We start from the raw sequence: 16997 nt of genomic DNA, 5'->3' as shown, positions 1-16997 counted from the left end.
TTGACAATATGTTTTTTTTAACAATTATTTGATCATCTTAAATGAAAAATTTTGTTTACAAAGTTGGTTTATATACAATAGTTCAAGAAAAATACAAAAATATTTTTGTAGAAATAAGGGTTTTTTATTCAAAGAAAATATGAATTGTAACTTTTTGTCCTGTGACTTTTTGTCCGTGACTTTTTGTCTGTGACTTTTTGTCCTGTGACTTTCTGTCCTACATTCTAATCTTTATGCCCCTCGGGGTCCAACATTGGCTCATAAAATTTATATAATCTAATTCTTTTTTTTTTTTTTTTATCTTTTACAGTACATATACGCCATATTTACAAGAAAAAGACTAGGCATTCTTCGAGTTTTTTGTTGGGCGTAAGGCATAGTACATTTTAACATAAGATTCATGTGCCCCTGTGATCGAGGCAAGATCCAACCCGCACTTATTTTTTTTCAAAAGCAAGGGGAGACAATCTTATTATAAAATTCCCTATCCCATCGTGCACCACTCGTATGCCGCCATTTTCACTAAACAGAGAACACGAGAACACCAACAAAGCCGGTAGATATTGATTGAACAACGTATTTCTACAAAGGTTATGACAATGGGAGACAAAATGGACATGAGTTTAGATGATATAATCAAGTCAACCAAAAAAGGAGGTCGTGGTAGAGGAGGCGGTCAAAGGAGGGGACGCGGTTCCGGCGGCGGTGGTGCCGGTGGTGCAACAAGAGGTAGACGCGGGGGAGGAGGCTTTGGGGGCCGACAGAATCGAGGCGGCGGTGGAGGAGGAGTGTTTCGTGGCGGCATTCAGAAAAGAAGAACCAGTGGTGGTGGAGGAAGACAAAGCTTTTCCCGGGTAAACTTCAAAAATGATGTCGACATCAGACCAGTCTTTGTTTTTGTTGTGTACATAATTTCATTTCATTATTTTGTCTATTTCTTAATATAATTTGTGGATGCTAGGCCTTAAAACTTTTGCAACTGCACAGGTTATCATTACTTAAGAGTAGTTTTTGTCCAATTCACTAATTTTTTATGCCCCACCTACGATAGTAGAGGGGCATTATGTTTTCTGGTCTGTGCGTCCGTCCGTTCGTTCGTCCGTCTGTCCCGCTTCAGGTTAAAGTTTTTGGTCGAGGTAGTTTTTGATGAAGTTGAAGTCCAATCGACTTCAAACTTGGTACACATGTTCCCTATGATATGATCTTTCTAATTTTAATGCCAAATTAGAGATTTTACCCCACTTTCACGGTCCACTGAACATAGAAAATGATAGTGCGAGTGGGGCATTCGTGTACTGAGGACACATTCTTGTTTATGATTATTATCAACATGCTCATTAATTTGAGGAATATAAATACACCTTATCGTTAAGCCTGGCTGACATGAAAATCTGTCCCATTTGAACTATGGCTTCATACAAAAATGAAAATCACTTAAATTCCATTGTGGCGTCAGATATTTGTATTGTTTCAAAATTTTACAGGAACCTGTGTGATGTCCAGTTTTGAGTAATGGCGGATAAATAGCCATAATAAGGTGTATTATAAACCATCTTATCGCTATTTTGTGCATTTTTGTTTGATCTTTTTATGTGATAATTTTTCATATCATGCTACTCGCCTGAGATGGAAAATTATCGCTAGAAATAAAGGAGGCATGTGGCGTTGCTAATGAAATTGAAAACGTTGTCATAGGTAAAATAGCGATAAACAGATCATCATTGGTCATCTCAACTCGATTGCTTTTTTTGCTTTCGTCTTTTCGGCTCAAGCGAGAAAATCAATCTTGTTGAGATAATCAACAATAATCTATAAATATATGTAGTATTATTTTTTGTTAGATCACAGACAATTGTGTTCTGTGAATGGGGGATTTACTATCTATACTTGTACAAAGTTCATGAAACATGTTATATTGTTGTAAAGATAAATAAATTACCAGCAGATTGATGTGTGTACATGTTTAATCATGGGAAATGCAAGGGAATGTTAGAAAATATAGGTTGAATTAAACACTTTTTGTTAGCTACATGTACCTTGTGATTTTTCATACTACATATGATATATCTGTTATTTATTTCATGATCAGTCTTCAGGCTCAACCATATATGTAGGCTCACCAGCCTAGGCTTGTAAAAATGCTGTCTTGCCTGTCAAAAATATCTCTACACGCCAATAGAATATAGCTAAAAATTTTATAAGACTCAGCTTCAGGCCTGTAGATTTAAAATATTGACGTGAAGACTGCTTGTTCTGAAAAAGTATGCACAAATACACAATGTTCTAAAATTATTTCATGGTTTTCTACATTTACAATTGTATATATTGTATATATAATTTACATGATAAATTGTGAATTGATGAATTAAAGACTAAGTTGCCAGACACAATAACTATGATTTTGACATCAAGTTCTGGACTCTATATATTATTTGTTTATCATGTTGATAGGACTGTTGAATATTTGTCTAATAACCAGCATATTTGCCTGAAATTGTATAAAAAAAACCCACTTTTTTGCTGACTTTTTGACAGCCTTTTGTATCTGTTTATACATGCTGATGCCAGTTAAGTTAAACAAGTAATCTAGAATGTAACACCATGAAACGTGATTGATGCATAAAAATTAATAGGATTTGTTTTTCCATTTGTTTAGTCTAAAGACACACCAGATGATGTATGGAAGCATGATATGTTTGACGGAGATGTTGGTACAATGAAGAGGGGTAGAGGAGGAGGAGCTGCTGTTGGGGGTGGTGGCAGCACAAGTAAACTACATATATCCAATTTAGACTTTGGGGTCAATGATTCTGATATACAGGTACTTCAATTTAATAAGATTTTCATGTTGTTCCTAGTTCTTTTGCTTTTATGTAGGAGTTTGAAATATAGGAAAAGAAACATTTAATACATACATGTACAAAATGCAGATAGTCTTGTTATCTTGTATTCTTAATTTTCAAAACATGCAGATATTTGAATAAAATCTTACCAGTGAGGAATTACATTTGTATTTTATATTTCAATGTATTAATACAAGTTTTAAGATTACACGAATATGTATTTTAAACAAAATCATTATAAATATTACTAAATTAAAGGTGGCATAGTTTTGTTCATAAAATCTTAAGACATGAAGAAAAACAAAATGATAGACATATTACCTTGAATCATATAATAGATGTTTTAACAAAAGAACCAGTTAGAAAATATGATCATAACTGCTCAATTTGAGTACATTTAAGCATGCTTGCATTTTAATTTTTTTCTTCAGGAACTGTTTGCAGAATTTGGTCCATTGAAGAAGGCAGCTATACACTATGACAGATCTGGAAGATCTTTAGGCACAGCAGAAGTGATATATGAGAGAAATTCAGATGCTGCAAAAGCCATGAAACAATATAATAATGTTCCTTTAGATGGTAATAGTCAATGAATATATACATGTTGTTACATAACATCTTTTTATCTGGTATCAAATAGTTAGGTAATTTCTACTGTTCCAGTTGAATCTGAATAACAATATATTGTGTAAATAAAAGTTTATTAAAAATATATAAACACATAAGGATAAAAATCATTGATCTTTTTATGAAGACTAAGTAAAGTAATGTCAAGTAAAAAAGTATGTAGGAAATTCCATAGTAAGCACCTGTTTTGTCCAAATTATATGAAATTTTTATCAAGAGATTAATATAAGCAATAATTTACAGTGACCTAATCATTACTGATCAAGGACTTTCTAGTTTGTGTCAATGCGAGAATTTTATGAAAACTACAGGTTTATATTAGCAACTTTCTCGGAAGCTGACACCATGATATAGCCTTTTTTTGCTGATTTGGCGTAATAAAAAATCAATCAATCTTTGAAGCTGAATGATCATTTCATTTTAAATTCAAAATCATTGGACAGATACATGTGCTGTACATTTTTAAAAACACATTAACTTTACTCCTAATATCATGTTTGGCCTCAATCAATATTTAAAGTAGCACAAAAGTCAATTTTGTTCATACGCATGTATATATTGTTACAGTTAATTTCATTTCCCATGTCATGATGACAAATTGTATTTCCATGATTGTATTATGCTATAAAGATTTAAAACTTAATTTTTATATAATAATGTTTTAGGCCGACCCATGAATATACAGTTGATTGGTCCAACAGATTCTGGTTCAGGAGATGGATTTAATAGAAGCAGACTAGGTGTAAGCAGAGGAGGTGGTGGTGGTGGAGGAAGAGGAGGAGGACGAGGGTAGGTTGCTCTTAATTTAAAATAGCTTTAGCTAACTCATAATGATATATATATACAGCTATATAAATTATATGTGTGTGCAGCTGGCAATCAAACAGTTTTAAGTTTACTCTAAAGTCTATATACAGCTGATCAAATGTTTTTGTTTGATACTTGATAAAATTATGGAAGATTTTTTTCGCCTACAATTGTGTGGTTAATGATATTCCCTGAATTCATATGTTTGATCATTGTACTATAACTATAACCTGATAATGGAGCAGCGGTACATAGTAATCCTGGTGTCTACTCATCCATTTGTTCATTATCAATGTTAGATATGGTTTGACTGCTAATGAGACAACTGTTAAAGCTAAAGTTAACGTGGATGTAAACAATCATAAGTCTGTCCATATATATTGTATGTAAACGATGATTAAAACAACATTACTGCTGGAGGATATTATAAATAGAATGATAAGTTAAGTTTCAGAAAAAAGGCTGATTACTTCTGTTTAATTCCATTTTCAAGTATTTTCTAGGTAAATCTGCAAATTAAATATGTTTAAGATATAAAATTCTTACATTTGATAATATATACGTTATATATAACATGCAAGTCTTATTTATGAAATATAACCTATGTTTTCACTGAACTTTTAAATTGAAGGTTTAGTCGTGGTGGCAGGCGAGGAGGAGGAGGAGGTGGTGGTGGTGGTGGTGGTGGAGGAGGAGGATTTAGAGGTCGGGGAGGAAGAGGACGTGGAGGAGGAAATAAGAAACCTAGAACAGCAGAAGAACTTGATGCTGAATTAGAAGCATATAATTCAAAGGTAAAAGTTAGAATAAACTTTTGGGAGTATTGCTGATTCATCAAACATCGTGCACATACTTAAAAAAATAATTTTATTGATCATAAGCCAAAGGATGCATATTAGAGAGATATAAAGATAACATAATAATGGGGTGCTATAATTGAAGTGTTTTGGAACAGAATATATCATTTATTGTTGCAGTCAGGTAAAATTGACACCGTGTTTTGGTTGAATATTTTAAACTACCAACCACATTTATTTGAGATAATGTTATTCAATAAGGGGAACCAAAAATCTTTCAAAATAAGCCAGTACTGTCCTACCTTTTATTGGGATTACACAAATTTATTACAAACTAAGAAAGATCTGTATTGAATGACAAAAAAATCAATAAAAATATTAGACATCCACTGATAAGTTATAAAATGACTAGAGATGAGACACTTGACCTTAGAAAGGGAGATAAGCAAGCTATGTATATCATAACAATTTAAAGGTTGTCAAAAAACTGGTGTGTTGTGTTTTCTTATAGTTATGAAAAATGTGTTGTTATTAAATAATATTTTAAATTATTCATTTGCAGATGGAAACTGATTGATGTTTGAAAGAACTTATATAGGAAAGGCAAAGGAAATAATTCTCACTGACACTTGATTGAGTATTGTAGTTATGTGAAAACTTTATAAGAGTGAATGGATCCATCATCGAGTAAAGAGAAGAATGAAATATACTGTGATCATTGATAAATTCTTGTAAGATTCAATTTCAGTGAACAGCCTAAATAGGCTTGGAGAGCGTGTACTCGATAAATGAAATAGAAGAACTATTATATCTTATTTCAAATGAAATCTACATGTTTTTATTTTGTTGATTTTAATATTTGCAATTCAGTTTTCAAAGTAATTTATATTTGCATATAATTTTATTTTGTTTTATTATTTTAAACAATTTAAAATTTATACTTCATATTAAACAAGAAAAAAAAATGCACATGTAAACCTGAACATTTATTATTATTTATTTTCGTCCTAAAAGTTTCATGGACAATATGGACTTAGCATAACATTTTTGAGTATATAATAAATATAAATACATAAATATTTCCATTTTCCACATATTAAAAAGACTCATATATTAATCTCTTGTTCCTATAAATGTTGATTATAAGCTCCCCCAAAAAACTTATTCTGGACACAAGGCAACTGAACAAAAAAATTTTGGAATTCTGCACACAAATTATGTCAGTATCTTTCTAAGTCCATATAGGTACCAAAAACTTATTCATTGACATATGCATTATTGTTTTGAGAGAAAAAGAAAAATACACAAATGTTACATTGTGGTTGGTCATGATTTGAATACATTGAATAATAGTTAATTTGTTTTACTGTAATATGTACTATTTATGTTGATGTTTTTTGTATGTCATACAAGATATATGTCATGGTTACTTCAGGTATGCTAGAACATTTATAAAACTTGAGAACCTGATTTAGTTTTCATCACACAAATCACTTTTGTATTTTATTGTTTTATTTTAATGTGTAAGATTGATCAAATCAGTTGATAGTAGAGAAAGCCAAGTGATCGAATAATTTGGTCATTAGGAAAATTTGATCTTCTTTATATTTCCATATCACATTAAATGTTAAAAAAAATACTGCAGTACAAATGAAGTTGGACCAGGAATGAATGTGAAAATTATTTTAATTTTGAAATAGAAAAGGGCTGACATGACTAGATTTTAGTGTATTTGGGTAATTTATGGTTAGAATCAGTTGTAGTTGTTTTATTTGGCATTTTTTCTTTGTGGGTACTCTCCAGCTTTATTACTTGGGGATCTCAATTTTGAACACTAGTGCTGTGTTTTATATATAACCTAATATATTTTTTGCAATTTTGCACATATTACAAATAAATACCTTTTTGACTAAAGTCTATGTTCTCTTTTACTGTATTTGTAGACAATATTTATTTTCCATTAATATTTTTTCAAAACATGAAGAAAATAAAGGGCAGAAACAGAGATGAATGGAAATTTTAATTTTAAATATGTATTACTTCAGACCTTTTTGTCAAGTTGTTTGTGACTATCATATGATTCAATGGATAATTCGTTTGAAATCAAAATCAACTTGTGTCAAATTGTCATTGTTAAATTTCTCCAAAAGTTGTGTGAAAATGAATTTAAAGGCCGACAATTCTATACTTAAATGACTTAAGGTGTATAATCAAATTTTATTCAGAAAATATACCTCTTTTTAAAAATGTTCATTTGAATGTGATGGTTGAATTGATGATGAGAAAACTAATATTGCAAATGTTCAATTTGCTAGAAAAGGATCTCTTAATTTTTAATTTTCATTTAAATATTTCTTGCAGGAAGGATTTAACGCATTTCATTTACATTTATCAATTCATCATCATCAAAATATGTCTTGTAAATAAAATATTTTTTATTCATTTTGTGTATTTTATTGCTTTGTTATCACAATATGTAATGAGGTGTAAACTAAGAATACCGTCTTCAGTGCACATGACATATTCCTACAGAACATATGCTTATAAATTTGCTGTGGTCTATTGCAGGAACTAATGTCTAGCAAATATTTCATTCCAATAAAATTTAACATCATGCAAGTTCTATATAAGAAAAGTGATCTAAACAAAGGTGAACAATATTGATTTCTCTTGCATATGTTAAAACAAAAAAAAACCACCCGGTTGCAAGTGATTTAATCAAAACACCCATCTTACCTTGGTGAAAAATGGAGAACACTGACTGTATTTTGCACTCTGGAAATGTCTATACAGTATACGTTCCACAAAAAGTTCACGAGGCCAAATACTTAAAAAGATGTTTCTAAGGTGAACTGTCAGCCATGATTCAGGAAGTTGCAATCTTAGTTTTGGTACAGCATCTAATGTTATATTGGGGCCTTGGTGGTTGAGTGGTATTAGTAGTTCCTCTTCTGTCAATTGCAGCTTTCCCCAACAACAAAAACTGGCTACCAAAAAAAAAGCCAACATGTTGTGTTGAAAGTTTTCATTAAACTCCAATCAATCTAATGTAATATTAAAATCAAGTCTGTTCTGCAAAAAACGTTTTGGAGCAGATGGTACTAGCAAAAGTGCTGACCCAAGTTTTAGCAATAGAAATTAATGATGCATGTACTGAGTTCTGTGTTCTTGACAGTAAGTCAACTATTTTTGGTGTATCAAATTATTGTAAGGTGTACATGTCTGGCAGATATTCATGCGATCATGACCTTATTTTTATGGTTCATTGATCTCTAGTTTTTGTGTTTGGTCTTTTTTTTGTCAAGCCTGTGACCTCTGTCGCAGAAAGCTTCACATAGGAATAGTAATTCTGAGGTGGTGGCATTTTACTCCTTAAAAGCTTTATATTTTAGAAGGTGAAAGACCTGGATGTTTTATTCTTTGTAAAAAGAGGCCTCATGTTACGATATTTCCGTCTGTCCATTATCCTTGACCTTATTTTCTTGGTTCAGCGACTATTTGAAAAAAAAAATTAATGTTAATTTCTCTCTTATTATGAGTAAAAGGGTGACTATATTTGGTATGTGGGTAGCTTGCAAGGTCCTCATGCCCGTCAAGACAGTTTTCACTTGACCTCAACCTCATTTCATAGATAAGTGAAGTCCATATCTTGGATACTTTAAGCAATAGGTCTAGTATATTCAGTGTATAGAAGGACTGTAATTTGTAAATGTCCAACATGGTTTAGTGGTTAAGTTAAGATTTGTGTTTTAGTCTGTATACTGTATGCAATATGTTTAAAACATTTGATGTATGAAAATATTTTGATGATGTACATGTCGGTCTCGCAGGTTTGAATTGACCTTGGCCTCATTTTCACAGTTCATTACTCAGTATTAAGTGTTTGTGTTTTTGTCTGTTTTTCTTCAACTATAAGCAATAGGTCACCTTTATTTGTTGTATGGAAGAATTGGAGGCTGTACATGTCTGCCTAGCATGGTTCATCTGACATTGACCTCATTTTCATGGTTCATTGGTCAATGTTTAGTTTTCTTGATTTAGTCTGTAAGTTAGAAACTATAAGCAATAGGTCATCTATATTTAGTGTATTGAATGATTGTAAGGTGTAAATGTATTTCATGTTTGGTTTGTATGACCATGACCTCATTTTCTTGGATCATGTTAAGTTTACGTGATAGTTGTAGTTTAGCTTTATATTTATGAATATCAACATGATATCAATGATTAGTAAAGAAGGCAAGACATTTCAGCGTGTGCACTCTTGTTATAACTATAAACAGAAGTCATTTATATTTTGACAAACTATGTTGGATTATGTCCTATTCTATTATCCTTCAACTGTATGCCTATTTTAACCAAAGTTGGTTGGTCAATGAGGTTGGAGATCCCTACTGAAATTTGGGACAACAGGTCAAAGATTGAGGTCACAGAAGCTATTGATAGACTGAATTGTGGGTTTCAACATCTTATCTTTTGAACCAAATGTCCCAACTTTTAACAACATTGATTTGTTAATAACCATGATGCAAGTCAATAAATAAACTAACACCTTTTGATTTTTGAGGTCACTTGGTAAAAGAATAAGGTTACAGCAGCAATTGGCCAAGTCTGAAATCAGGGCAACAAATTTGTTTTTTGATGTTTTCTTTTTTAGTGTTTTTGTCCATTGTTGGAGACAATCTGAAAGATCTGATAAGTGCTAACATGTTACAAGTCATCACGGTCAGAGCACAGACCTGACAGACCCCCTATGATGTTATTTAGTTGAGAAATCTGGAAAAATGTGACAAAATATTAATAGATATAGGAAGATGTTGTTTGAGTCAATTGAGTGCCAATGAGACATCTCTCCATCCAAGTAACAATTTATAAAAGTAAACCATTAACATGGAGCCTTAGCTCACACTGAACAGTTTATTCAACTCATTGAAAAATGAAAAGTATCAGCAAAGAGGAAGGAGGTGTTCGACAGATAAAAAAATTGCTCACAAAATACAACTCATCACTGTTAAGATGTTAACCAATATGAATTGAATTTGTTTAGAAGAAACTAAGAAAAGTGAGACAAAAATACTAGTTGGACAAAAGAAAGGACGATTGCAATACACTATATCAAAATAATTTTGGTTGCATCTTTGCAACGTTTTTCTTCAGATCATCACAATGTAATATACAATGTCAATATACAATGTACATGTCAGATATATTATGAGTAAAAAAAATAATTATGATACAGGATAACGGAAGACTATAAGGAAGCCAAGACTTTTACCAATTGTAACTTGGAATGAGAGTTGGCTCATTAGCACTTATATCACATCATCTTATATCTATATATATGGAACATAATGCTTAAGGACATCTCATGACATCATATCATCTCTTATTATATTTTATTTAAAATATTTTGATATTTATTCAACTTCAGTTTTTACACATTGGTTGTAAGCATCAACATTTGTTACATTGTTTAAATGCTCTTAAAACCCATCCATTTATTTATAATGAATTTGATCTTAAATATTTTATGTACATTTTGACAATAATTAACATTAAATAGGCTTAAATTTTCATATCTACAAATGTGCATATTCATTCCCTGATACTCAAAATACTTGTACACACCTCATCATAAGCATGATAAGTTAACAACTTTACTATTCTAAAATCTTGTACTGTTAATTAGTGATAAAATATAAGTTTGATGTTTTTTTTTTTAAGTTTAAAAGGATTAATAAAAGGTTTTTCATTTTAATCATTAATAAAAAAAATTGTTTTCATATATACTTGTCTTTCGATTCAGAAGGGTGACGTCAAACATGTATATTTGAAAAAGTAATAATTAAATTTTTTTTCTCTCAAAAAATGAAATAAATCTATGTCAAAACACATAAACAAGACAATCTCTACTTGCACAACAACCATTTACAATGTACTTTACTGATTTTCTTTCTTTATAGCATTCTCCCTTTTGACAAGAGATAAAACTTGCTTTCCACTTAATATCTCTTTTAGACTTTCTGCACTGACTTTAAAAGATCCTATTTTGTTTAACATAAGCACATTACTAGTAGTGGAATTGAGGTTGCTGTCTTCCTCATGGTGGCTGTTGAAAGGAATATATCTTGAAGGTTGTTCAGTCTTTACTGTAGGATTTGGCAATGTGGAACTTGTAAGACCTGACTTTGCATTGGAAATAGAAAATTCTTGTAAGTCATGTCCATCTATTATTGTGCTAACAGTAAAATTTGGTTGTACTGTATCTAAATTCTTAAACTTATTGGATGAAGCAATGTGTTCTTCAAAACCTACCAATCTTGTTTTCTGTCCTATAGTTTCATCTTCAACTTTTATTTTTGGTGCCGGTAATTCCTTCTCATGCGATTTCATATGTTTAACAAGTGCTTTATTAGAACTATATCTTGCTTGACAAATTCCACAGTGAAATGGTCTTGAATGTGTGTTTTGATGCATCTTATAACTTAATTTTGATTTTAAAGTTTTTCCACAAATTGAACATACAAATGGGCAATAATATCCTGTGTGTTTTCTGATGTGTTCTTTTCTTGTACTTTTATAATCAAACATTTTACCACAAAATTCACACTCAAATGGCTTTGGTTTACAGACTTTTCTTCCAGAATGAGTTCTTTTGGTATGAATATTTAGATAATAAATATTACAGTAAGATTTAGGACAATACTGACATGAAAATGGTCTTTTTCCAAAATGGGTATTTAAGTGACCTTCATATATTGCTTTTACAAAAAATCCTTTTTTACAAATATGACAAGTATAAGGATATTTTACATTTTCTGGGTCAGTGTGACATCTTCTGAAATGGTCAACTAAGCAGGTTTTAAAACTAAATTTTTTGTCACAAACTGTACAATTAAACTTCTTTTCTCCTGAACGTGTTGAATGAATCCTCTTGTAGTGTAATTTAAGATTTTTTTCAGATTTTGTCTTAGTTCCGCAGATATCACAACTGTAGGTAGTACTGCTATGCACTTCTTTTATATGTCTTTTTAAAACAGACAATCGGAAGAAAAACTTGTGACAAAGGTGACATGTAACAGGTCTATCATAATTTCCAGTGTGAATCTTCTCATGTCTTTCAAGCAGTTTGTATGTAGAATATTTTTTATTGCACAAAGAACATTCAAAAAACTGTCTCTCATGTGTTATAGAATGGGCATCCAGTTCTGAAGGAGAATGAAATTTGTGACCACATATTTCATATGCATGCCTTTTTTCTTTGACATGACGTCGATAGTGATTTCTTCTACCCTCTGAGGTTAACAATTCTTTTCCACAAATGCTACAAGTAAACTTATCAGTAGAATGGGTCTGTTGATGAACGAATAAACGATGTTTTGAAGTGAAAGTTTTACCACATTCTTTGCATGCAAATGGTCTAGGTATTTGATTGTAGTGATACTTCATATGAATAAATAAGTTGTATCTTTGGTTAAAGCTTTTTCCACAATTCCTACAAGTATGAACCAAGTTTTCTGCATGCATACGTTTCAAGTGAATCTTTAAAGAGTATTCAGAAAAGTAAAAGTTTTTGCATATCTGACACTGGCACTTCTTGGATCCTTGATTTCTCGTTAAAGTAATATTCTCATCTTGACTATTTGAAGATTTATTGATTTGTGACAAAAAGTCTGGGTCTGTCTCCTTTTGTTGATCACTTATTAAAGTATTCTCATCTTGATTATATGATGATTCATTGATTTGTGACAAAAAGTCTGTGCCTGTCTCCTTCTGTTGCATCTCTAATTCTGTGAGTTGTATATTTTGCCAATTTCTCTCTTACAGTGCACTATAATGTTGCATTCCAATATCTCTCATTTCATTATTTATTGCTCTGAAAACAGAATGATTCATTTAAATTCAACTGAAACTAAAGATAAAATAATAGATTGTAGATTAGAAATTATTTAGTATTTGTCAATAAAACTCTTAGGTTCCATTGCAAAGATTTCAAAGAAATTCTATCTTCATACACAAAATTAGACTCTAAGAACATAAAGAATAAATATACTTAAAATCTACATACACTTTTGAGAATGTAAAAACTTTGTGATAAAACTGTTCCTCTTCTTTTCAGACAACATACATGTATGTGTTATGAAGGTCAACTATCCATATACATGATAATTGATAATATACAATTATAGAAGTTATATATGGCAGGCATGTAGCTGCTGTTAGACACTTTAGTCACATGCCTACATATAATTTTTTCTCACCAATTTTGGTTTATTTAAAAAATTAATAAGCAATGTTAACTTATCTGTCTTTCATGTCTGCATGTAGATGCATGTGAAGTCGTCAAAACCCTTTTCTATTATCCTTAGTGAATCAGTAGAGCATTGGAACTGTATGTCATCATATATTCCACCTTAATATTCTACTGATTCATGTATGTTGTGGGCCAAAAAAAAAATTATTTCACTTCTAAAAATGATTTTTTCATAATTAGGCCTAAAAAAAATATGTGTTTTTCCAGTAACATCCTTTTTAAAATAAGGGTAAGTAAGAAGTTTTTTTTGTTTTTTTTTTACACATGGGAAATCGATTTTTAAAAATACAATAAAATGCAAATCGGCCAGGGAAAAAGCTGAAATTCCAGATTTTTTTTTTTTTTTTGGCTGATGCCATAAAAAAGTTAGGGTTGGGGGGCACAAACAAGGGTCAGTCTAAATTTTGTTAGATAGTATGAACAGAACATAACAGAACTTCAGCATGACATATTGACTGTGTATGTGTTTGTGAGGCCAGGGAAGGGTGAAGGTTTAAGAATCAAAAGATGAATGGTGGACATGCAGTCCAAAAGATAGTAATATTATGGTAGTCTCAGTGTTTATTTATCTATTTCTTTTTTTTAATGTAGGCTCATCAATATGTACTATCAATTGACGTATATTTTAATTATACTGAAGCAGAAACAGGTTCTGCTGCTTAATAAAGGGCTATGCTGATCCAAATGAAATAAAATAACCAGTAGCCTAAATGTTTTTGTACACCAAATTTTGCAACTAAGATGCTGAAAAAACGTTTTCTGTTGTACGGGGCTTCAACCCCTACCAATGCTCTTCCCTAAACCTGCTGTGGGCCTGCCACAATTTGTGCCTATAGAGTATAGTTTATTGGATACCTAGCTACGCCCATTTTTTGGGTAGTCGACCATCATAACACATATATGGGTTAGAGTTCCAGATGGCACCCACATATCCCCACTTAGTCATACTTATTAGATAGTAAATTTATATTGGGAACTAACTGTGAGTGACAATATCCATTATCTTACTCCAATAATCTAACCTTTGTTTTTGCTTTCTCTTTTAGTTTTGGGAACTATATGGGAAGGGGAGAGAAACGACTGCAACATGTGTGAATGCATCTACTTGCCTGTAAATCCTCCCTAATGATAAGGAACACATCAATTATCCACAGAAGCTTAACTAGTTTCTCACATATATACATGACCTGTAATGACTGTAATCGACATAATTTTATCTGATTATTTCTTATTTATATTTAGTAATCAAATATTTCAAAAGTTGCCCTTTTTTATATTGTAGGTGTTTTTAAAAAGTATTTTTTTGTTTTTTGTTTTTTGGTGTTTTAAGATATTTTTACGCAACTTTTAAGCACTGCAATTTTGCTATTAGGTGGTCGCCAGTTTTTATTGGTTGAGGAAGCTGGAGTGCCCGTAGAAAACTACCAACCTTTGATAGGAAAACTGACAATCCTTGTCAATTATGATTGGAGTCGAGTGCACCTGCATGATTTGTTAAAAGTACATGTAATTTCTGAGACTGCTATAACCTGGGACATAATATATTGATAGTATACTTGTTTCAGCTATAATACATAGTATGTTCTAGGTAATTTGTAATGAAGTTTGCATGTGCTATTGATACTTTTAAAGAGAAATATACTGTAAATCAAATTCTTCTACTTCTATGTGGTTATAGTCTCAGCCTCAGTCGAAATTTCCATAAAACAGATATACTGTGCACCACATGTCTACACAATCAATAATATTTCAGGGGAAGAGAAATCTTGGAGATTGATCATTTATTTTAATCTTAATACTTTACTTTTTACCAGACCAAGTTATTTTTTCAAAATTCTCAATCCTGAAAAATCAAAAGGATGTCAGTTTTAATATTTGAATATGGTTAGCAGTACTTTATGGATGTTGCTGGATTTCCAATTTAGCTAATGTCTATTTCTTCACTTAATCTCAGCTCTAATAAGTGTTCTATCTTTTTGCCCTGAAATTTAATATTCCCTTAACGCTATTTTGTCTTCAGAAAGCAATATGAAAATATTTGAAAAATTATTTTGGAATGTTAAAAACTCTTTGAATGTTTTAGTTGTCATTGGTTGATCTCAGTCATATTTGTTTTACTTCTAGCATAGATCAGGCTATTGGGTTTTTTTTTTTTTTTTTTTAAATTATTTCACATTTTTTCTGCCAGACCATTTAAAACTTACTATAGAGTATGAGTTTGGCTCATAATGTTGACAGCTATATAATGATCTATAGTTGCTTGTATCTACATCAATTGGTCTCAAGGTGGACAGATGACTCATTGGCAATAATACCACATCTCTAAATATTCAAGCAAACCAAAATTGGAAAATGAGAAGTTAAGCATTTACAAAGAAAGTGGCATTTTATCCCTGTATGTCTGTACTCAATGTGAACAAAAAATTTATGAAACTGTTTTATTATTTTTAAGAGTTAGGGAGCTACCATTTGATTTTTATGGGGGGGCTAGGATGAAATTTGAAAAAAATAGGCAGGACAGGAATTTTGAATTAAAAAAAAAGGCAGGATAAGACACTTGCAAAAAAAAAAAGTCAGGATGACAATTTAGGTAAAAAAAAGTCAGGATAAACTAAAAAAAAAAGGCAGGACCGAATAGAGTTAAAAATAAAAAGGCAGGACAGAGATTACAACTAAAAAAAATGCAGGACAAAATTTTTCATCCTAGCCCCCCCATAAAAATCAAATGGTAGCTCCCTTAAGGTACTCGTTATTGTTCATGTGCCTGGGGAATATTTAATGCTCTCCATACATAACAGGGAGCATTTTTTCTAGTGTATTTTAATACACATCATATTAAAGTTTTAGTTTTAAGGTAGTTTAAAGAGGTTTTGATCCAGATTTTGTGATTTAGTGAAGGTGAAAAGTGTGAGGTAGACATTGGTTCCAATGTACAGATATTCTTGTTCTGTCATGAGGAAGTCAAGTGTTATTTTAAATTGACATAAACAAAAAGCAATATACACATTTGGGATTTTTCTTAGTAAGGAATTGCAGCATTATAGGTTGAAAGTATGGAATAAACGTGAAACTTCTAATCATGAGCAAAAAAGTGACCAATAATTAATAAAATTGAGAATGGAAATGGGGAATGTGCCAAAGAGACAACAACCCGACCATAGAAAAAAACAACAGCAGAAGGTCACCAACAGGTCTTCAATGTAGCGAGGATTCCCGCACCCGGAGGCGTCATTCAATTGGCCCCTAAACAAATATATACTAGTTCAGTGATAATGAACGCCATACTAATTTCAAAATTGTACACAAGAAACTAAAATTAAAATAATACAAGACTAACAAAGGCTAGAGGCTCCTGACTTGGGACAGGCGCAAAAATGCGGCGGGGTTAAACATGTTTGTGAGATCTCAACCCTCCCCCTATACCTCTAGCCAATGTAGAAAAGTAAACGCATAACAATACGCACATTAAAATTCAGTTCAAGAGAAGTCCGAGTCTGATGTCAGAAGATGTAACCAAAGAAAATAAACAAAATGACAATAATACATAAATAACAACAGACTACTAGCAGTTAACTGACATGCCAGCTCCAGACTTCAATTAAACTGACTGAA

General features: G+C 31.5%; 2 protein-coding genes across 3 annotated transcripts; one reads left to right on the top strand and one right to left on the bottom strand.

Annotated features, from left to right (window-relative positions):
* Positions 1-480: 480 nt before the first annotated feature.
* LOC139487888 (THO complex subunit 4-like) lies at positions 481-7516 on the top strand. Its single transcript, XM_071273054.1, has 6 exons — positions 481-854; positions 2657-2821; positions 3275-3422; positions 4136-4259; positions 4909-5071; positions 5637-7516. The coding sequence occupies exons 1-6, from the start codon at positions 594-596 to the stop codon at positions 5649-5651; spliced, it is 876 nt and encodes a 291-aa protein (XP_071129155.1). The 5' UTR covers positions 481-593; the 3' UTR covers positions 5652-7516.
* A 2968-nt stretch (positions 7517-10484) lies between these two features.
* Positions 10485-14483, bottom strand: LOC139487886 (oocyte zinc finger protein XlCOF6-like). 2 transcript variants are annotated; one of them, XM_071273052.1, is made up of 2 exons: positions 14408-14483; positions 10485-12947 (listed from the first exon to the last, which is right to left on the bottom strand). In XM_071273052.1, the coding sequence occupies exon 2, from the start codon at positions 12851-12853 to the stop codon at positions 11012-11014; it is 1842 nt and encodes a 613-aa protein (XP_071129153.1). In that variant the 5' UTR covers positions 12854-12947; positions 14408-14483; the 3' UTR covers positions 10485-11011. The 2 variants fall into 2 exon arrangements, with proteins under 2 accessions (XP_071129153.1, XP_071129154.1); XM_071273053.1 differs by having other exon boundaries at positions 14367-14466.
* Positions 14484-16997: the final 2514 nt, after the last annotated feature.

Source organism: Mytilus edulis, chromosome 9 (genome assembly GCF_963676685.1).
Source record: "Mytilus edulis chromosome 9, xbMytEdul2.2, whole genome shotgun sequence".
NCBI classification, from domain to species: domain Eukaryota; kingdom Metazoa; phylum Mollusca; class Bivalvia; order Mytilida; family Mytilidae; genus Mytilus; species Mytilus edulis.
The sequence above is the reverse complement of the archived record's forward strand: the minus strand, read 5'-3'. Positions and strand labels throughout refer to the sequence as shown.